Source organism: Ursus maritimus, unplaced genomic scaffold, assembly GCF_017311325.1.
Source record: "Ursus maritimus isolate PB19 unplaced genomic scaffold, ASM1731132v1 scaffold_34, whole genome shotgun sequence".
Taxonomy (NCBI): Eukaryota; Metazoa; Chordata; class Mammalia; order Carnivora; family Ursidae; genus Ursus; species Ursus maritimus.
The window spans coordinates 16,135,307-16,158,948 of record NW_024426008.1 but is presented as its reverse complement, the minus strand read 5'-3'; the positions used below and the strand labels follow the sequence as shown (position 1 = coordinate 16,158,948).

Sequence of the window (23,642 nt, the reverse complement as noted above, 5' to 3'; positions counted from 1 at the left end):
GATGGTGAAGGGTTATGTCACTGCATGTATTAGCTGGTCAGAAACGGATTTTCACCCTAATGGCTCTTCATTTAGCAACAAAAGTTTTCAGAAATCAGTGTTGTTAAAGGAGGAATAAATAGGCATAATGGAAATGGGAAGTCATGGAAAATCAAGGAGGACTTTTTTTTAAGTTGGAAGATAGTGAAGCATAATTGTAGACCAAAGGGAAATAAAAACACGTAAAGAGAGAATAAAGACAGGGGAGTCGGAGGCGCCACCGATAAACTGATACTCTGAGAAAGTAAAACGAGAGGAGATCCAGAACACGGGTCAGTGAACAGATGTAGAAGGAAGGCCACTGTTCTCACAGAAACAGAGGGGCATGAAGGGAATAAAGGATTTGGATTCAGATCCATGTGTCAGTAAGCAGGGGAGGAGAAGCTCAAGTGGGAATGCTTACTGACCTCTCTTTTTCTGATTACATGCTAGGTGGCATCCTCTGCTGAGGGTGGGGCACTGCTGGGGAGCGTTAGGAGACCGGGGAAGGTGTGTGTAGTTGCAGACAAACAAGAAGCTGCTAACTGGAAATGTGCAAGAAGGTTACTGCGCGGTGTGAAAGATGCTGCCAGCTTGCTGCTGCTAGCAGCCCACGACTGCCCCTATAGGGCTCCTGCTACAGGAGTTCAATATGTTTGCATAGCATCTGCATGAACAAAAGCTGAGGTGGGAGGATGGGGAAGGAACACCGCTGTGTGGCATTGGTCTGTAAGAATTACATTTATGAAGGAAAGAACACATTTTTACATATTTTTTATTCATCTTGTATATATACAGTACTGTTTTGAATGTTTAAATTGTTTAAATAAGTGTCACCTCCAGGTCCATATTCAACAATTTGCTTTTTTCACTCTTTTTGTTTTTGAGACTTACCTTATTAATACATGTAACTGGAAAATTAGATTTAGTATTATAGTTTTAAGTGAATGCTAGAAACACTAATTAATTTTACTTCAAAAAAATACTTTTGCAGAGAGCAAGGTTTTAATTATGCTTTCTTAATTTTTTTAAAGATTTTATTTATTTTGAGAGAGAGAGCAAGAGCATGAAGGGAAGGGCAGAGCCACAGGCAGAGGGAGAGAGAGAATCTCAAGTAGACTCCACACTGAGCGAGGAGGGCACAATCCCACGACCCTCAGATCATGACCTGAGCCAAAATCAAGAGTAAGACACTTAACTGACTGAGCAACCCAGGTGCCCCTATGCTTTCTTAATTTTAATGAACTTTTTAAAATACACTGGCTCTATTAATTGAAACAAGAACAGAAGAATACTTTATTTAAGTGAAAAATACAATTATCTATTACAAATTCTTTGACGAACATAAAATAAACACACATTGTTTCAAGTTCACAAGTTAACCATCTTTGGACAAGAACTATTAAACAAACTTCTGCATATTACGCAAAGTTCTTTGTTCTGTTTAGTAAATAGACTTAGAGATAATTTCATGATAAGAAAATATAAAAGAAGCATAGATTAATTTCAAACTTGGTTACTGGAATGGAAATACTCTTTAACTTTCTGCATTATCTTTGTAATCTAAACAAATAGTGGCTAACCCAGCGTTTTGGGTTCACAAAAGCCCTCATGTCAAGGACTTCATGGAAATTTCTTATTTATCATTGAAACTATAAACTACATGTTTCAATGATAATTTTAGCTGAGGCTAGTTCCAAGTATCTGGGGTCAACAACGTTGTCTAGTAAAGAACATTAAAGAACCCACAGGTAGAATTTATCTCCACATAGTACCAATTCATTTAATTCTTTGCAGTATTCCCTTTTATGAAGATCTGACATTTTTATCCACTTGCTGGTGAAAGAGTTAGGTTATTTCCAGTTTTTCATTATCACAAGCAATGCCACAAGAGAATTCATGCCCACACCTCCGTGTGCAGAGATGCAAGAGTTCTGATAGGATCCTAGTAAGCAGAACTGCTGGGTCCCAGAGAATATGCATCTTTAGTTGGATATGATATGAGCACCATATCCTTACGAGGTAGTATCAGACTGTTCACAAAGGAATTGTACCAGTGCATCCTCTCACCACCTAGATGGGAGACTTCTGTCTTGTTTCTCCACATCCCTGCTCACATTTAGAATTATCAGGCTTTTAAGTTTTCATGATCTGTTGGGTAAGAACACATGTTTTAACTTGTGTCTCTGGTTGCTAATGAGACAAAACACCTTCCTGGGCTTGCTGATCATGCTGGTTTCCTTTTTTTGCCTAATCATATCATTTGCAAATTTTCTCAAGGTTTTGTCCTTTCTTTAAAGATTGACAAGGGTTCTTAATATATCCTAGATACAAATTCCTTTTCAGTTTGATGTGTTGCAGAAACTGTCTTCCAGTCTATAGATTCAGTTTCACTGTCTTCATTTGTGTTTACTATTCTCCTTTTCTTCTTCATTATGTTTTCTTCCTTCTTGCCTTCTGTTGTACTTACAACATTTTTATATATTTTTTTTTCTCCTTTGTGGTTTTAAAGCTGTTTCTACGCTTTTCATGGTTACTCAGTTTTTGGACCTACAGAGCTAGCTACAATATTTTTCTACTGCAGTCTGGAGGAGTGGCTCTCAAAGTGTGGATCCCAGACCGGTAGCATCAGTATCACCTGGTAATTGTTAGAAATGTAAATTCTCACGTCCTACCATAGACCTAACGAATCAGAACCTCCAGGTGGGGCCCACAACCCGTGTATACCAATTGATTCTTAATGTACGCCAAAGTTTGAGAATTACTGAACATCTCTACCCATCTCCTAAACAACCAAAGTCTTCTTTTCCTACCCAATCGAAAAATCTCAACTCCCATTTCTGCCTTTCCTGCTTCCTTGGTATTCTTATGTAGAATTTTGAGTGCGTGTGCATGTGTGTATGTGAATAGTTCCAATCGTTAAATAAAATAATATCATATTATTTTCTGGTTTTTTGAATCCCCAATTCTTAGATATCTGTTAATAGCTATTTCACTGAGAATGTTAAGCAGCAATTTTTCCTAATGCTTTTTGAAACTGTATGGTCCTTATTTTTGAGTCATACTTTATTTGGATTTCGAATTCAATTTTTGCACTTACTTGCTATCAGCACCTTGAAAGTGTTACTTTGTTATAACCTGGCATCAGCAGGTAATAAGCCTGTTGTTCATCTAACAGGTTTTTATTAGCAGGCATTCTGTCTCTCTTGTGGTTTTTAAGACTTTTCTCTCCGTGCTTCGAGTTCCACAATATTACCATTCTGTGTCCATGTGCATCTATTTCTATTTATCCTCTTCATTATCCTTTGTGTTCATTTACATGTGAGGGTTTGTGACTTTAAATGTGAAAAGTCCTTAGTCTCTCTCTGAATATTGTTTCTCACCCTCCTTCCTTTCTTCTGAACTTCCTGTTGGATGTAAGCTTCTTGATCTATCTTCTATGTCCTTCCCCTATTTCTCCATGTATTTTTTCCTCTTCTCTCTCTCTACTACATTCTTGGAGAATTTTTTTTTTTAACATTTTTTAAAAAGATTTTATATATTTATTTATTTATTTATTTGAGCAAGAGAGACAGAGCGCAAGAGCATGAGCAGGAGGAGTGGCAGAGGGAGAAGCAGACTGCCCGCTGAGCAGGGAGCCCAATCCTGGGATCATGACCTGAGCCGAAGGCAGAGAGCTTAACTGACTGAGCCACCCAGGCGCCCCATTTCTTGGCGAATTTCTTATGCAATTACTGAAAGCACAGTATTTTTCTTCATATGTGTCAGGAGAACGTTGAAGCAACCTACTGCGTGCTTATTTCAGCCTACATTTTTCATGCACAAGATACGTAAGTGGCTCTATTTCACATATACTTCTTCATTTCATTTCTGCTTATTTTTGTTTGGTTAATTCTTGCTCTTTTTATGGAAGCCCTTCTTTCTTTCTTTTTTTTTTTTAAGATTTTATTTATTTGACAGAGAGAGAGACAGCCAGCGAGAGAGGGAACACAAGCAGGGGGAGTGGGAGAGGAAGAAGCAGGCTCCCAGCAGAGGAGCCTGATGTGGGGCTTGATCCCAGGACTCCGGGATCACTCCCTGAGCCGAAAGCAGATGCTTAACAACTGAGTCGCCCAGGTGCCCCTGGAAGTCCTTATTTCATTTACCACTCTAAGGATCCTAAAAACACATATTTAAAGTCTTTTTCATATTTCTCTATTATTTTCATTGTACCTAAAGTGAATTTGTCTCCAATGGTGGGCAGTCATAGGCTAGATTTCTTCATATGTTCTGGAATTTGCACCCCAAGTTCTCTTGGGTGAAATCTCTCTTTCCTTGCCTTCCAGCCAGCCTCCCACTTCTGGTGGGGGACTTGTAATCTCCTCTGGCCCTGCATGCCCTTGATGGTACTGCAGATAATGAAGATCTGCCACTGTCTGAGGCCGGCCTCATTTGGGGTTGTGAACTTGTACAGTGTCTTTCTTTCCTGGACACAAAGTTTCATAATGTAACAACGCTAAGGAGCTTTCCAGTCTCCTTTCTTAACTAGGGGAGCCTCACTCCAAGCCCTAGTTTCTAGAAGCTCCTATCTACTTTCAGACATACAGCCCAGCCAGGTCCAACCCCAAACGCAACCATAGCTCTTTTTGTTGTGTTTCTGGTATGGGAAAATATTATTCTTTCTTGTTAATGTATGTATTACTTTCATTTTCTCTTTTTATACTGTTACATGTTTGGAGCAAAGATGGAGCTTCCAAAAATAAATTTATAACATCTCCTTGATACCCAAGGTCTGACAAGGAATCTGCTTTATTATGTTTTTAGGACCCAGGAAGGCATACAGAATGCTGTAGACTTCCAGTTACCAATCGGCATGTAAAGAGCTTGGAAACTATCATTCCAGCCTAACAATGAGTTAAAAGCCAAATAACCTGAAGATCAATAACTGAACATACAGAGAATCACAGCTTAGGAAAACAGAAACCTCCAATGAAACCAATACCGGGGAGGAAACCTCAAATGTAACTGACAAATTGCTGGAGGCTCAGTGCTGACAAGTGGACAGTGACTATTGGAGAAAAATCCTTTCATGCTTCCAGCAGGGGAAAAGGATCCATTTTGAAATATGCTAGAGAATTTTCTTAACAAGACCTGCTCTCAAGAGAGCCTGACCTGCTGGGATTTTTATCAGAACCTAACCAATTTCTGGGAAGGGAGCTATCCAACTAGAGCTCACTCCCATCCACCCCACCTAACTGGGAGGGGTGGGGGAGGCAGAGGCACGTGTGAAATTGACAGTGCAGAGGCACTGGCTCTGGAACGCTGAGACCTAATTGTAGGGCTATCAAACACTTCCTCCTCCCCCACACCACACCACCACACTACTAAAGGTCTATTTACTAGAGGGTTTTTTTTTAACCAGTACACCATGTCTGGCTTTTAACAAAAAAGCACAAAACATGCTAAAGCAAAAAACAGTTTGAAGAGACAGAACAAACATCAGAACCAGACTCAGACATGCCAGGAATGAGAACTATTATTAGGTCTATTATTATGAGACCGGGAATTTAAAACCACTGTGATTAATATGCCCAGGGCTCTAATGGAAAAAAATTGACAACAGGCAAGAATAGATGGGTAATCAGAGAGATGGAAATTCTAAAAAAGAATCAAAAAGAAATGCTAGCAATCAAAACCAGCATAACAGAAATGAAAAATGCCTTCAATGCGCTTGTCTGTAGACCAGATACAGCTGAGGAAAGAACCTCTAGGTTTGTGCAAATGTCAACAGCAACTTCAAAATGTGAAATGCAAAAAGAATGAGGACTGAAAAAAACAGACAAACAAACGGAATACTGAAGAGCTGTGGAACAATTACAAAAAGTGTGACATCTAAGTGTAATGCGAATATCAGAAGCGGAATGATGTATAGTAATCAAGCTTGCATCTGTATGACCAATTAAGAGAAGTACTCTCCCTGTAACTCTTTGTGAAATTTCCACACCACCAGATCATAAGCCACCCAAGAAGAGCATCTTTGAAGGCACACCTCATGTGCAGCAGGGATAGATGTAGAAACCATAAAGACCATCACTGTAACATAGTTTGAATAAGGTCTAAACAGGTGCTGGCAGATGCTGGCACAGATACCATGGCTGAGCTAGGTAAGCAGCTGCTATGTTCCTCCCACAGTACCTTGGCAGCACCTCATGACCCTTCTCAATGCAATGCATTGAGCAGTTGCTTCCAATTTACTGGAGTTAGCATGCAAAAGGAATTCTGGTATTCATATTTCTAAGCTGTGTCTGAGGCAGCTTCCTTCTACAAAACAGTAATTGGTTAAAAATAATAATAATAACAATAATAAATAATAATGTCAAATGAACTTGAAAATACCAAATCAAAACTATACAGTTGTTTTTAACTGCCAAACTTCACCATGTACGTTATTCATTTCTATTTTCCGAACTTCCTACACCAGGAAGGAACAGCTCACAGAATGAGTGCTCCCTGGAACAGACTTCAACACAATTGGTTCTAGAAGCATTCATGGATCCACGGTTTATGGGAAAATAGAGAAGTCTGGAGAGAGAGCAGCAGTTAGCAAATTTTCTCCATAAAAGGCCAGTTAGTAAATATGGGGGTTTTACAGACCAGGAGGTCTCTGTCACAACTACTAACCTCTGCTATGGTAGCCAAAAAACAACCATAGTCAACACTGGGTGTAGCTGTGTTCCAATAAAACTTTATTTAGGAAAAGAGGCCTGTGAGCTATAGTTGGCCAGCTCCTGTTATAGAGCATAACGACGATACTTTGACCAAAAAAAAAAATCTTTTATTCAACAAATGCTAATTGAGTGCCTACTATGTGTGCTCTGCTCTGCACAGATGAATATATGTGTTGGGGGAGACCATAGGATTTCGGGCACAGACACACACAAAGTCACAAGAACATCATAGTTTACATTTACAGGCAGTTTTTCACTTGACTTGTTTTAAAACTAGTATTTTTAGGGATGCCTGGGTGGCTCAGTCGGTTACGCACCTGCCTTTGGCTCAGGTCATAATCCCAGGGCCCCACGTCGAGCCCCACGTCGGGCTCCCTACTCTGCAGGGAATCTGCTTCTCCCTCTCCCTCTGCCCACCCTACCCCCCTCCACCCCCGCTCGTGATCTCTCTAACAATAAAATCTTTAAAAAATAAAATAAAATTGGTATTTTTAGTACCACCATTGCACAGAAAAGGACATGAGACTCAAAGTTCCTTGGGTGGCCGGCCGTGCTGGAGAAGGCAGCTAGAAATGGAAGGTGGATGGCCACACCTCTAGTATGGCATTTTTAGGTCACCTATACTTTCTGTGTCAACTTAACATTGCCTTCAATTTATATTGAAAACATCAGGAAAACAATAGCTTATCAGCTTTTGCCTTAGGCGATGGAAATAAATCCAAGCCCAGGGGGTTCTACGTTCCAGGGTGGAAGAGATTCTTGGGTTGTTCAAAGAGACTGACCACATCTCTTCCAACTCACTAGTCGTCTCGCAGAACTCAAAACTTGGCCAGTGGGAAGGCAAGATAGAAGTACCCTCTGTTCTTTTTCAATGTTTTGTTTCAAAATCCTGAACGAAGAGCTTTATTGAAGTCTGACTAGCCTTTATCCTGCAAAACTTTCTGAACAAAGCCTCCACAGCTTGGTTCTTTTCCAGGTTCTGTTGATTCTGGGAAATCAAGCTAACCTCAGACATGCTTGGGCTTTGTTCAAATCACCACCAGCCTCTATTTACACGCCTGTTCCCCGTGTCAGCTGTTTAGACTATGGCCTTCAGATAACTGCTGCCCCCAGTTACACCACGTCCTTCCCTAGGAAAAGAGAACTCCAGGACGATTCAAGCATTTGGCATCTCCCAACTACAGAAGCAGGGAAGAGGAAGCAACTTACAATGAAAGGGGATATTGGTGCCCACGATTACTTTCTCAAGCTCTGTTCCTGTATCCTTTCTAATTGTAACCTTTTTGAATAAGCACTAGGAGTTAGCCTCTTTTAGACAAAAGAAACCATTGAAGTCCCCATAACACTATATACCAAGTGGCTGTTGTGAAACAATTAGCATTGTGGCCAGACATAGGGCTCGGATTTTAAAAAGTGCTGCGTTCCTTGAAATTCCGTAGGCTTGGCTGCCCCGCTGGCCACAGACAGAGCCACTGGAATGTTTCACACAGCAAATGTTGCTCTCGGCCTAAGCCGTTTGTTTCTCTTTTTAGAATTCCTATGGAAAATTTCCTACGAAACAGATTTGAGAGTCAGAATGAATAAAGAGCTTCCCTTTGAACAACTGTCTTCCACTCCCCCATCCCTGCCACACCAGATGAAAGAACAAAAAAAAAAAAAAAAATTGTTCTCAGACTACACAAGAGAATTTGGGCCTCCTAAGGGCTTATAAAAGCTAAAGAAAGTGGGGGCCATTCTTGTATGTGTTTAAATGAATGATCGACATGAAAGCAAATTCCTGAAATTCTCCTTGGACTGGCATCATTCAGTATAGGCCATTCCCAAACAAAAGTATTGTGCCTACATCCGCCAACGGGGATTGTCACCACTCGTAAACATCCGTAGATTTAACTCACCCCAGAGCTCTAAAGAAGGGGAATCGGGCCTTCATGATTTCTACAGAACAAACCCAGCTTGACCCCACAGGGGACAAAAACAAAGCAAAGCAAAATGAAATGACAAGAAATAGGTATGATTATGGGAAGGAGAATACAGAGACAGGGAATGGAGAAGAGGGTTGTGCTTGGGAATGTGTAACAGACAGTAAGGAACACCTGACCAGCACTTAGAGAGAACCCTGCCTTCCCTTAGGCAAATAAGGAAGCCATACATTGACGTGGCTTTAATGCCCTAGCAGCTTACCTAATAAACTCACCAAAATCTCAGCCTATACAGACCGTCCCTGACCTACCATGGTTTAAGATTTTTCTCCTTTAGGATGGTGCCAAAGCGACATATCTTCAGTAGAAACTGTGCCTCGAATTTCGAATTTGGATCTTTTCCCAGCTTAGCAAGATGCAGTGCCCACCCTCTGAGCCGGGCAGGGAGGGGCAGCGAGCTACGGCCCCCAGGCATCCCCACAATCACCAGGGTAAATAACGGAGAGGCTTACAACTGTTCTGTACCCACTCAGCCATTCCGGTTTTCATTTTCAGGGCAGTATTCAATAAATTATATAAGATCTTCAAAACTTGGTTATAAAATGGGCTTCGTGTTAGATGAATTCGCCCAGCTCTCCGTTCATGTGCTCTGCGCACGCTGAAGGAGGCCTAGGCGAAGCTCTGGTGTTCCTTAGGTTAGATGTACTCCAGGCATTTTCAACTTAAGATATTTCAACTTACAAAGGGTTTGTGGAGACGGAACCCCATCTGAAGTGAAGGACGATCTGTCCCCGCCTCAAAGTTGCAAAATCAAAACACCAACCAAGCCAACTAGGTTTTAAAGTCGTAGCCAATCAGGGGCGCCTGGGTGGCACAGCGGTTGAGCGTCTGCCTTCGGCTCAGGGCGTGATCCCGGCATTCTGGGATCGAGCCCCACATCGGGTTCCTCCGCTAGGAGCCTGCTTCTTCCTCTCCCACTCCCCCTGCTTGTGTTCCCTCTCTCGCTGGTTGTCTCTATCTCTGTCAAATAGATAAATAAAATGTTTTTTAAAAAAAAAGTCGTAGCCAATCAGTAATTTCCTTACTTTGCTTCCACCTTTTCTCCAGAAGAAACTCCCCGCAGCTGCTGTGGGTGGGGCGCTCCTGGCTAGGCAGCTCGGGGCTGCTGGATTTGACTCACTGTTTGCTCAAATACATTCTTAATATTGTACGTGTGCCTCAGTTTATGTTTTAACAGTCCTGATGTCAGGAGCGGGAACTGAAGAGACTTCTCTTCTTCCAGGACTGAGTGTGGAGACCGGCCCGAGTCAGACTGGGTCCGACTTCGAAAGCGGTCCGGACCTGGGTCCGACTTGGAAACCAGTCCGGGTCTGGATCCGACTAGGAAACTGGCCCGGGCATCTGTCGGACCGAGTCTGACCTGGAAAACAAACCTTACCTGGGTCAGACTGGGTGCGACTTGGAAAGTGTACCGAGTCAGGGGTCAGACTAGGTCCGACTTAGAAAAGGGACTCTGTCAGACTGAGACACCCTGACTTTCTGTTTGATTTCCATCTTAGTCGAAGATCCTCTCCCCGATGTAAAGAAGCAAATTAATAATGTGCCTGGGGCGGGGGAAACCTGGATATCATTCAAGTTGAAACACTGTGGTTCTTTAATGTTTCGTTTTTTCAGATTTAAGGAAAGCCTTCTCTCTTTTTCTCTAAGCTATCGGCAATTTTGTAACGTATACTTTTGCGAACAGAATTCAAACGTTTGCTATTTCTCCGTACCGGAGCCCTCCGGTTCTAGAGGCCAGGAGTCCAAAATCAAGGTGTCATTAGTGTTGGTACCTTCTGGAGGCTCAGGGAGAACGCATTTCTTAGCTCTTCTCTATTGTGTGATGGCTGCTGGCAATCCCTGGCATTCCTTGGCCTGTGATCGCATGACTCCAGTCTCTGTCCCCAGCTTCGCATGGCCTTTGTCCTGTATCTTTGCCAAGTCTTCCTCCCCTTCCTCTTAGAAGGATACCTGTCACCATATTTAGAGCCCATCCTAAATCTAGGGTAATCTCATCCCAAGATCCTTAATTTTATTACATCTGCAAAGACCCAACTTCCAAATAAGGTCATATTCACAAGTACCAGGGATTAAGACTTGAACAGATCCATTGGGGGAATACTACACGTCCTTTTGAAAGCATGAGAACAATGATCCCACACCCCCTTTTTCATTTCAGGAACGGAGCCAGGTACCAGAAACCCATAAATGAGTAAAATTAATGCAGTCCTTATCCTCAGGCTCAGACGAGTCTTCACCTTCTCTCCTGCCGATAGCCCATTGGAAATGGTTTCCGAATTTTTCTCCTGGCTTCAAGTCTAACAAGTGTTACATCTGAAACAAGACAAGACAAAACAAGACAAAACAAAACAAAAAACCTATAATAGCCCAAACAGGCACGGTTATGCTACAATAACAACCACTATGTCTCCGTGTCTCCAAACAACAACGGTTTAGGTCTTATTTGTGTCTGTGACAAATGAGCTGAGGATCTTCTCAGTGTCATTCTCACTCGGAGACAAAGGCTCATGCTTCCATAGCAGCTCAGGCAGGAAAATGCTCAATGACAAATCAGATAGCGTCTCTTAGGGTTTCTGCCCAAAAGTGGCACATGTCACATTCATTCATTAGCATTCGTCACTGTAAGGTCTGCGGCCATGCCTAACTTCAAGGCAGGGAGAGAAGTACAATCCTGATAGAGGCTTTGAAGTAGGAAACACTGGAAATAGTCAGCAAAGAGCTCTAACAGCTCCCATGATCGTCGTACTGTTTAAGCATCTTCCATGGATACATCCCACCTGCAGGGCAAAATGTACACTCCTTAGCATGGCCCCCGGGCTCTATGTAGTGACCCCACTCTTGTTTTCAGCTTCATTTCTCCCTCCTTCGTTCACACACACACACACACACATATGCTCCAGATACTCTAAATTTAACTACTCAAAATTCCCTGCCAAGTCAGCTTCTCTGTAGCCTCAGGGCATTTGTTCACCCCCTTCCCTTTACCAGGAGCAACCTTTTCCCTTATTCTTTCTCCAAGATTTTTCTTAAAGGTCACTTCCTCTCTGAAATCATCTCCTCAGCTCGAATTAAACCCCCCATCTGTGATCACATTTCCTTCTTGCATATCTCATTTTTGCGTTGATTTAAGCACTCGAGAAGCAAATCGTGTGCCGAGCACTGTGTTGCAATAGAGAAAAGGGCCCAGCCCCAGCGCTCAAACGCTTGTGTCGCTTGTGGCGTGGGGGAGAGATCTGGGTAGAGAGCAAAGGGTGTGTGAAGCTCAGAGATGAGAAAACATGTGGTGGTTTGGAGAACTGAAAATATGTACTTAGGAAATACAGGGGAAATATGTGGCCTCCATTATAAAGCAAACTGAACCACGGATCTTGAATTAGAGAACAAGAGAGTGCCTATTTCCTACTTTCATGATTCATCATGATTTGGCTCCTTTTCCATCAGTCTCTAAGAGAGATATTCCTCTTTGTCTCTCTCTTTTTTTTTAAGTAAATTCTGCCTCCAACGTGGGGTTTGAACTCATGACCCCAAGAGCAAGAGTCGTATGCTCTACCCACTGAGCCAGCCAGATACCCCCCTCCTCTTTGTCTCTCAATGGCACCTCCTATTATTATGTGTTATCTTTCTTTTTCTCTACACAATTTCTTGCTTAATACCCTATTAGAATTCTCTTAATGTTAACATTTTTCAATATTAATATTGTTACATCAAATTTCTTAGTATATCAGTTTCTCTCCTTTCATTTTGATCACTCCAAATCCTTTTAAGGCATATCTATAAATAGCATATAATTATTATGTTTTTTAAATTGAAGTATAATTGCCATATAACCTTATATTAGTTCCAGGTGTAAAACATAATGATTCGGTATTTGTATTTACTGCAAAATGATCGCTACAAGTCTAGTTAACAAGTACCATACATACTTACGCATTTTTTTCTTGGGAAGAGAACTTTTAAGATCTACCCTCTTACGAATTTCACTGTTTAATCCCAAACTGAGAGATTTTTGTATTCAATATTAAGAGAAGTGAGAATAACCTGCATCTATGTATTATAATTATTGATGTATTTGGGTTAATTTCTACCATCTTTATATTTTATTTATTTATTTATTTACTTTTGCTCTTCATTCTTATTGTCTTTCTTCTTTCTGCTTTCATTAAATAGATCAATTTTTTCGGCTTCTTTCTTTTCACTTTCCAGTTTGGAAGTTACGCATTTTGTTTACGCTTAGCATACATTCTTACACTTACAATATGCTGACAAAGTCAAAGTTAATCAGTATCTCTATTCTCTATTGGAAAAGACGGGACCTTGGCACACAGTAACTTCCTCTGCATCCTGATGAGGCCGGACACTTGGTTCCCGGACCTGTTTTGAAAGCATAAGCAGAACTGTAGTTGTTTAGTTGTGCTATTAACTTAGCTCCACGTTCTGTTTTGTTCCCTACTTATGCACCCCTTAACCTCACGCACAGTCATTGACTTGGCCTTTTTACCTCTACTCTCTGTTTATGCACCGATTGTACAAACTTAATGGGGAATGGAGGGTAACATTTGTCTTGAAATTATCTAATGTTCCTGATAGAACCAGTTCTGAAGGGTGCCTCATGGTCCAGAAGAACACAGAGCTCTAGGTTGTTTCAAGCCCCGCCCCCTTAAAGTTTTCAAGAAACCCCTCAGTCTCCTCTCAGGTATCCACCTCCTTCCCCAAACATATATAAGCTGCCCCTGGGCTCCACAGGGCAAGACAGCTTTGAGAATCATCCCTTGCCTTCCTTTTGGGCTGCCCTTCTGATAATAAAGCTCTCTTTGCTTCAAAACCAGCGTCTCGGACATTGGCTTACTGCTCATCAGATGCACGGACAAGTTGAATCTGGTAACAATGACTTCCAAGTTATTATGAAGTGTTTTATTTCCAGCTTGTTTCCAAACACAAATATTGTTATACTTGTTAGGTTATGAAAAGTACTTTTTAAAACCATGTTCCATGTTTTACTGCTCTCTTTATTCATCGTTGCTTCTCGGACCGCATAGCATCACTCTGCAATCAGAGGAGCCTGCCTCATTTTGGTCGAGGAGAGCATCTTCATCGGTGGTAGGTAGAATCTTGCTTTGTGGGTGCAGTTGTCTACTGCTAATTACCAAGGGGGAAGTTAGCTATTTAGATGTGCCCATCTGCTGTCTACAGCACCACCGTCAGAACTGAGCATCTGGGACCCTGGAGTGGGACCCAGCATTTGGAGGGTTTCTCTTGCCCCCCAACCACAGTGGCCATCTTCAAGAACCAAGGAATCCAGGAGCCCAAGAAGACACAAACCTCTGCGCATGCACCTCTTGTCCTCTTCTGGACCATGTTTCAAAGATTCAGGACTCGACTCTCCTGTGTGGATGGCAATATTTAGGGGCTGGCTTTCAGTATAAGTTTCTAGTCCCAGTGAAACTTCTGCTCCCGCTCTTTGGACTAGTTGCTTCCTAGTTTCCAACAAGTATACATTTTCCTTTATTCATTTTGAGTTCAGCTATGTGTGTGCAGGGGTGGGGTGAATTTGAAAAAAATGCATTACTAATAATTCTATATGTTTTGAGTAGAGGGGTTGTTGGGGGCTAGGGAAGCTAGATTTAGTATGTACTAAATCCACTGCCTTAACCTTAATTTTACATGTAAATTAAAGTAAAATAAAATTCATTGAATCACATTAATTAGCTTTAAAAAAAACTACTAGGGACGCCTGGGTGGCTCAGTCGGTTAAGTGTCTGCCTTCGGCTCAGGTTATGATCCCAGGGTCCTGGGATTGAGTCCCACATCAGGCTCCCTGCTCAGCAGGGAGTCTGCTTCTCCCACTGCCTGCTGCTCCCCCTGCTTGTGCGTGCTCCCTCTCTGGCAAATAAATAAATAAAATATTTAAAAAAAAAAAACTGCTATACATTAAGTAATCCTCTTACTGTGGCCCAAATCATACCTTGAACTAAGTATGATTAATGCTAAGGCCTAGGGCAAATGGCTTTATCATTCTGAGCTACAATTTCTCTCTTTTTTTAAAGATTTTATTTATTTATTTATTTATTTATTTATTTATTTATTTAAGAAACAGAGAAAGCATGAGGGGAGAAGGGACTGAGGGAGAGGGAGAAGCAGGTTCCTCACTGAGCAGGGATCCCAACATGGGGCTCAACATGGGGCTCAATCCCGGGCCCTGGGATCATGACCTGACCCAAAGTCAGACACTTAAGCTACTGAGCCACCCAGGCACCCCAACAATTTCTCTTTTTAAAAAAGGAGAGTGGGTTGGGGCGCCTGGGTGGCACAGCGGTTAAGCATCTGCCTTCGGCTCAGGGCGTGATCCCGGCGTTCTGGGATCGAGCCCCACATCGGGCTCCTCTGCTAGGAGCCTGCTTCTTCCTCTCCCACTCCCCCTGCTTGTGTTCCCTCTCTCGCTGGCTGTCTCTACCTCTGTCAAATAAATAAATAAAATCTTTAAAAATAAATAAATAAAATTAAATAAAATAAAATAAAAAAGGAGAGTGGTATGGGCTGCACACAGCAACTTCCTTCCAAAGAGTACAGCCTAGAAAGAGGAGAAAACAGAGTAACTTTACAGATGAGAAACTGACAAACACTACCTCTGCCAGAGAATCAAGGTTAACATCAAAGATGATAAGTCATGTTAATAATATGTATACTTGATACAATCTGATGAGAACGGTACTTTACTTCTGTGGTGGACTTCTCCAATGTAATTATGAGAAAAATATCAGGCCAATTCCAATGAAGGACAGTCTACGAATTCCCTAACTACTACACTCAAAACTGGCAAAGTCATTAGAAACAACAAAAAAGGGAAAGTCTGAGAAACTGCTATAACTGAGAGGAGCCCAAGGAGACATGACAAATACATTCACATAGTATCTTAGATGGGATTCTAGAACAGATAAAGTACATTAGTTAAAAACCAATATAGATTGAATAAAACATAAACTCTATTTGGTTCATTAATTGTAGCAAACGTACCAACTACTGTAAGATGTTAATTATATGGAAAACTAGGTGTGGGGATATATGGGAACTCTTTGTGCTGTACAATCTTCACAATTTTTCTATCCATCTAAAACTATTCTAACATTAAAAGTTCATTTAAAAAGATCTTTTTTAAAAAGGAAAAAATTGGATGAGATGATTTTTTTTTTTAAAGCTCAATGTTCTTTTTTCTTTTTTCTTTTTTTAAGATTTTAGTTATTTACTTTCACAAAGACAGCCAGCGAGAGAGGGAACACAAGCAGGGGGAGTGGGAGAGGAAGAAGCAGGCTCACAGCAGAGGAGCCTGACGTGGGGCTCGATCCCAGAACGCCGGGATCACGCCCTGAGCCGAAGGCAGATGCTTAACGACTGTGCCACCCAGGCGCCCCTGGATGAGATGAGTTTTAAGAGTTTTTAACCTCAACATTCTGATATCTAAATCTAAAATAATGAATCTCTAAGGTCAGCAAGAGTAGAAGGAAACTGGATCATGCAGCTTCAACAATATGTTTGCAACCATAAATATCATGTCACCAATACTTCTGTATTTATTTGTACCTTCTCTATGTAAGGGCCAAGGGCAGGCCACCCACAAGTAGGGCCACTTTGGCAGGAACATTTTTTTCTGTTAAAAGCAATCAAAACCCAGCAGATGCTGGAAAAGCTGTTTATCTCCCCCCTCAATTGTCGCTTACATCAGGAAGAAAGCTGTATAACAGAGTCCCCTTTACCCAAGAAACTTACCGTGTCATAGGGAAACCTTTGACTCCAAACATCTTCTCTAACCTTCTTGTTAATGGTCTTTCTCCCTTTTGCATCCTCAGACCCCTACCCCTCTCCTTAGCTCACAGAAGCATCATGTTGCCTCACTGTCTGGAATTTCCATGTCTGTGGATTCCCTATACATACGTGATTAAATTTGATTTTCTCCTGTTAATCTGTCTCACATCAGTTTGATTCTTAGTCCAGCTAGAATGACCTTGAAGAGAAGAGGAAATTCTTCCTCTCCAACAATTGACTTAGTTGGCAGGATACTTGAACTCAGAGGACATTGCTTGCCCCGGACACCGCTGCAGTGGAGAGGTCCTTGGGAAGTCTGACAAATAGGCAGCACAAGTTAACATTTCTTGCCCTGGCAGCTTCCTGACATCTCTATATTTGTGGAGTCAGACGAAGGGTAAGTAGTGAGAGTCCTGACACTATGTCACCTCTAACCTCAAGAAAACTTCCGTGTAATGAGGTACACTGTAAAACCACACACAGCCAACAACCCCATGGCATATACATGGCATATACCTCTTAGGTGTTAATATGGCTCCAATAGACCCAAAGCTCAGCTAATGCTGTTAATGTACATATTAGTTTCCTTTTGTCTTGTTCTATGTCCTAAGAGCTTGGCTTTGTGACCAATGAGAACCTTCTCTTTGGTCTCTACCATCCTGAGGGTGCACTTAACTGAGGTGCACTTTGGAGGCCAAACAGACCAGGAATCCAAGTCTCTCTCCCTCTCCCTCTCTTTCTGTCTGGCCATGCCAGCTCTCAGGGGTGTTTGTCATGAGATGTTCCAACCCACAGGAACCTTTGTCATGTCAATCTTTGTTGCCTGGTAGTGTGGAAAGTCCCATTCCAGTACTGCCAGCCCAGCGTCGCAGATTAGCAGGTCTGTGGCTAGAGAAATCTCATGCGCTGGGGGGAGGCTGGAGACACTGTTTTCATTACACCATGCTTACCACCTGTGCAACAAACATCTTTGTTTTCGTAGGCTAATTTTGACAGTGAACTTTTGGATCATGGGGCTGCATCAGCTATGCCCTCTTTGGACACCTCCTGCATCTTTGGTTAAGCCATTAAGCCATATTGGTTTGAGTCATTATTAATAGATCCTACTCATCAATGGCCAGATGATGGATCCTTTAAATTGCCTGTATTTACAAGAAAAATATTCTATCTTTGGAATTTCCATGCCTGTATGGATTTCCCATATATATGCTATTAACTTTGACTTTTCTCCTATCACTCTGTCTTATGTCAATTTGATTCTTAGTCCAGCTAGAAAGACTTTGAAAGGAAGAGGAAATTCTTCCTCCCCAACATCTACCAGTATTACCCTTTCTAAATGTATTTATATTGATACTTAAACATAATTCATTCATTTTAACTGGAATATATTAGTGCACTTTATGAGTACACTATAATGTATTTATGTGATCCCTCAATAATGAGCATCCAGGTTCTGTCCCAATTTTTTACTCATATAGACCCAGCCATAAATATCCCCACATATTTCCTTGCACATATGAACAGGAAACTCATAGGAATATATATATAATTAGGATAACTTATATACAAAGCTATTAGATACTACCAATTTGATCTCCAAAGTGTTTTTACTCACTTTCCAGCCAACAATATATCCAAAAGTTTCATTTCCTCTACATATTCATAAACCCTTTGAATAGTATCTTTTTTTTTTTTTTTTAAAAGATTTCTTTATTTCAGAGAGAGCATATGGGCGGAGGGGCAGAGAGAGTCTTAAAAAGACTCCTGCACTGAGTTTGGAGCCCAATGTTGGGGCGAAATCTCATGACCCTGAGATCACAACCTGAGCTGAAACCAAGAGTCAGTTGCTTAACCGACTGCACCACCCAGGCACCCCAATATCTCACTTTTTAATTGCGTTATCCATAAACACTAATATCTTCTTCAAATATGTATTTGCTTCTCAGGTTTCCTGTTCTGAGTTGGATATGATTAACACTCACCCATTTTCCCTTGGTTTGCTTTTATTTTTAATGTTAATGATTTATAGAAGTTCTTTATATGTTTTTGAGTTATACTCGTTACAAATACCTTATCCAAGTTTATGCTGTGTCTCTTGGCTTTGCTTGAGATATCTGTCATACAAAATGATTACATTGTAATCTAGTAAACAATTTCTTTTTTTTTCTTATTTTTTTAAGATCTATTTATTTAGGAGCACCTGGGTGGCTCAGTCGGTTAAGTGTCTGCCTTAGACTCAGGTCATGATCTCGGGGTCCTGGGATAGAGTCCCTCATTGGGTTCTCTGCTCAGACGGAGAGGGAAAATTTAGCAGACTCTGCACTCAGCCCAGAGCCGCACATGGGGCTCAGTCTCAGGACCCTGAGATCACCTGAGCCAAAACCAAGAGTGGGATGCTTAACCAACTGCACCACCCAGATGCCCCTGTGTTTTTTATATATTTAACATCTATTTCTCTCTTCCAATGTCAAAATTATATTCTTCTGTATTTTCTCTAAAAGTTTTATAGTTCTACTTTTCACACTTAAATGTTTAATTCATATGGAGTTTGTTTTTCTTCACGGTGTTTGGTAGGAATCCAACTGTATCTTTTTCCATGGAGAACCATTTATTCTCACTCTATTTATTGAGTAGTTTATCTCTTACCCACTGATTGTAATGCCATCATTGTTAGAAGTCTATTTCTGGGTGCTGTGATTCATTCCACTGTTTAGGCTGCTTATTTAAATGCAGATTTGGGGGTTTCAACCAAAGATTCTAACTCAATCCACCTAAAATGGAACCCCTGAATCTGCAGTTTTAACAGTAAATTCCACGGTTCTGATGGAAACAGCCCATAAACCTCATTTTAAACGGATAATTCTGGGCTTTGGAAAACAATCAAGAACAAAACCCAGAAGATAACACTCCATAACAGTGATGTCTGTCCTTTATAACCATTCTTTTTCCATGTGGTACCTGAAACCTTAACATTCACCGTTACAGCCCATTTCAAGGCAACCTCACAGAAGTCTCATCAGAAAGGCTAAACTGTTCTTTCTCTCTAAGCGTAGAAACTCATACCAAGCAGATAGGCACATCTAAATAGCTAACTTCCCCCATGGTAATTAGCAGTAGACTTAACTTCAACCACAAAGGAAGATTCTACTTACCTCTGATGAAGATGCTCTCCTTGACCAGAACGAGTCAGGCTCCTCTGGATTCTTCTTCTGACTAGGCCCCTGACCTTGGGTTCTTGGGACCTTTTGGCCCATTTAATCCAGTTTTAGCAGGATTCCTGCTGTGTCAGTTTAGGGAAAATCCCCCACCCTTGGTATCTTATCACCCTGTCAAAAATCCTGTAAGGCCGGAATCCCCCTACTCGTGTTTCCTCTTACTAATTTCCCATCACCCAATCTCCACCCTGCTCCTTGGCTATGAATGTCCATTTGTCCTTGTTGTATTCCGAATTGAGCTCCATCCACTCTCCTGGTACAAAACTCCATTGTAATACCCCTTGAATAAAGTCTACCTTACCGTCTTTCACAGGAGTCCTGAGCATTTTTTTTTGTTTAACACTGTACATACCAGTAAAATATTCTCTGTATAGCCCTCACCAAGACAAAGTCCTTTAACAGGGTAGGAACCAAATTTCGTTTTTAAAATGTAAGTATTTGACATGTGGTGGATCTCATCCCAAATCCTCAATTATATAATTACAAAAAAAGAAAAGAAAATCTATGTTTCAAAGAAACATCCTTAATATAAAATTCATGTCACTTATCTCAAAGTTAGACACCCAAGCGTATTAAGGCTAAACAAAACAGAAGCAGTATTCACAAATTCAAATTGCATGAAACATTGTGAAGAATCTGTGTTAATAAACAACACAATACATACTTTTTTACACACTAAAATGATACATCGGTGCACAATACGATAAAAGTCATAATGTTGAAGACTCAATTAAATTCAAGGTTGTCATGTTGAGAACTTTTAACTAAATTAAAGTGAGATAGCATTGAAAACTCAATTCAAGGTGAAGGTTGAAGTGATAAAGACTTTAAATTCATGGTTTTAGTGATGACATCACGCATAACCTCTCAGGCATATTAGACAGACAGACAGACACACACACACACAGTAACAAGGAGGGCAGGATTTCTTTAAAATGAGCACTGGGTATTATATAAGACTGATGAATCACAGGCCTGTATCCCTGAAACAAATAATACATTATATGTTAACTAATTGAATTTAAATTTATTTTAAAAGTTCATTGCTTTTTTGTAAAAAATGAAATAAAATAGCAAACTCAGAAATTTAGTGACAAGACTCCACTGGCTCTGACCTGCTAACTGAAGTGTAGAAATATTTAATGGAAAAAGTTAAAAAAAAAAGTTAAAAAAAACCACACAAAGTTATTTTTCTTCATCTCATTCTGTATTTCCAACTACTACTCTTTAAGTCTTTCATTGGGTACCTTTATGCTTCATATTAATCATTTGTCTTTTGTAAACAGATAAAGGACCGAATAAAATGAAAAGAACTTCTCCTGTTAATTCAAATATATAGCAAGGATATAGGTATTAAGTTGATAATTTCAAAGTTGACTATCCAAAATATCCAGTAATTATACTTGTCAATAGATTCTGAATCCCATTATTTTAGGTAATAGCGCATTAAAATTCACAACTGAAATTTAAAAATTATCCCATTTCAAGGAATTGGAAACAAGAGCCAGAAAATATAATCAATATAATAAAATCACCCTGCCTTCACCCCCAAAATAATAATTTTGTATTTGTAATTGACCTTCTTCCTCTGGATCAAAGTGCACAGGAAACTCCTAATCCTTATGATCTCTAATCTTGTTTATGTATCATCTATCCACTTGGATCCTCATTTAACCTTGCGGGCGTATGTTTTCAATATGAGGCTGTAAGAAAGGAAAGCTATAATTACCCAATCTCTTCCTTTCAGCTATTGAAATAAAGCCATTTACAAAAATGCAAGACACTATAAACAAAGGGGATTTTTCCAGTGCTCACAGAGCACAGCTTCCAGGAAGATGCTGGCATAAATACGCTTTCTTGTGGCCAAGCCCCTGGGCCTGGAATCCAAACAGATTATATGTTTCAGAGTCAGGTAGGGTTACTCATCCAGCCTGTGTTCTGAGAACATTGCTAAGGGGTAGGAATATCAGAGTATTATCCATCACCTTCTTGAAGATGATCAGAAGGGATTCCATTCAAATACAAATGCTGGTATCTTGTCCATGGTATTGACCCCATTACCCAGGGACTGATGATCTGGTTTTTGGATTTTCCAGATTGGTAACTTCCCCTAGGCTTTGATAGCTTCAGCTTCATCTGTAGGCGAAGTAAGCAGGAGAGCAAAATTGCTTCAGATCAGGTACATGAAACTTCCAGCAACACATTACTTGTAGCATTATAAGCACTATGGGCTGATACTAAAATGGCATCGTTGCCTAAGAGGAAACTAGTTTTAGACGTGAGGACTCATCTGACTTCGAACTCGTTTAGCAAGGGCTCAGGATCCTGAGGGCTGGGCATGGAATATGTAAGCAGTGGTGTGAAAGGTACAAAGAGGTCTGGGAATGTGGTCTTGCCCAGTCTGAGCAGACCACAGCAGTGGACCCCGGGCAGTCAGGAGGAAGCATGACAAGGAAGAAATGGGGGTGCAGAGAGACATGGGAAAGTTGGCTGCCAAAGGTGCTCATTTTCCCATCCTTCCGCTCAACTTCAGCTTGTCGTATCAACCTCAGCTTTGAACCATTTCACCGTATGTTAGCATTTTTCCTGCTTGATAAGAACAAAAGTGAAAATGTGGGTGGCTGAAGGATAGAGCAAGAATTAGAAATGAGTTGTTTCTAGCCCATGTGAGTTTAGGGCAAGAGGGATTGGAAGAGACAAACTATTAGCTGAGCTGCAGTTTTCCCTTCCAGGAACGGAGAGCAAAAGCCGCACACACCAGCTGTGAAACAGGGTGCAGACACATGGTCTCACTTCAGAGCTGCCTTTCCACGTCGCGTAGCGCTGGCCTGTACACAGCTGGCTTGCTGAGTCAGAGGGCTGGCACAACCAAGGGCACAAATGCAGGTATCATGAGGACGCTCAAACCAAGTCACTGAACACATACTGCCGGGCCCAAAGTCCTGTTTTCTAGATACAAACAACTCAGTACAGAAAGCGTGTTAGAAGTAGGCCGCGGGCTTTCGCAGGGACTTTCCAGGGGTTCCCAAATCTGGCATTATCTCCAAAGTTTGCTTTAAACAATAGAGATTCCCTAATCCGTAGCCCTGGAAAAACTCCTAAATTAGAATTCACAGGTGTCTGGAAGTCTACGTTTTTTTCTGTTTGTTTTTGTTTTTGTTTTTTTTGTAAACAAACCACCCAGGCATTGTTACTGTTGATGATGGACCATGTTTGGGAACCATGGCTGTCTCATTTAATCTCCTTTGTAATTTTACCCCAATATCGTTAGTCCCATTTTACAGACAAGAAAGCTGAAGATCAGGAGTAGGAATCCACTCGAAGTAACACTGCTAGTAAAGACCCCTGAGGGGCATCAAACCTAGCTTGGTCACCAGAATATCCATGGTATCTAAGGCAATGAACTGTCTCAAATCCAGTAACAACTCCCCAAGAGCCATTTTCCTTAGAAGACTGCTCACGTGCACATTTTGGGAGGCAACAGGTTTTGGGTGGGTTCTCTCTCCCCGACCAGAACCTCTTCTTCCCTGCCACATTGGGAACTAACAGTGTTCCTTGCCCCCTGAGATCTAGCTGATCTAAGCCTTCCACTCTCAGGAACTGGGTGTTTAAGACCAACATGGGCTGGTGGGAGGAGGTGGAAGAAGGGAGCCCTGCCACAGTCTCCCACAGAGTGTCCCAGCCTCTCTCGGCAAAGAACAATTTCATAATCCCCCAAGCCCATCCAATGGCCTCCCACCCCTCCATAAAGTTTACATGTTAAAAGGCTTTCACTTACAAATCAAACTGCTTGTATGAAGTCATTCACTCTATCTTTAAAAAAAAAAAAATCTGCAATTGGTCATGAGCTCTTCCAAGAATGTGAAATAACCAGGGTGGATACAGTTCCATCCCAAAGCAAAGAAACTATGCTTTTGTTAATCTGT

At 41.2% G+C, this 23,642-nt stretch overlaps 1 protein-coding gene across 3 annotated transcripts in view; it reads right to left on the bottom strand.

Annotated features, from left to right (window-relative positions):
- CEMIP2 (cell migration inducing hyaluronidase 2) overlaps positions 1-23,642 on the bottom strand; it is a 123,908-nt gene that overhangs the window by 20,898 nt on the left and 79,368 nt on the right. For 2 of the 3 annotated variants that reach the window (XM_040620245.1, XM_040620247.1), the window contains one exon: positions 10,696-11,017. The exons of the other annotated variant lie outside the window; for it this stretch is intronic. In XM_040620245.1, coding sequence (XP_040476179.1) covers positions 10,938-11,017 — 80 coding nt within the window. In that variant the 3' untranslated portion in view covers positions 10,696-10,937. Of the gene's footprint in view, positions 1-10,695; positions 11,018-23,642 lie in introns of those variants that run through there. 3 annotated transcript variants of the gene reach the window in all.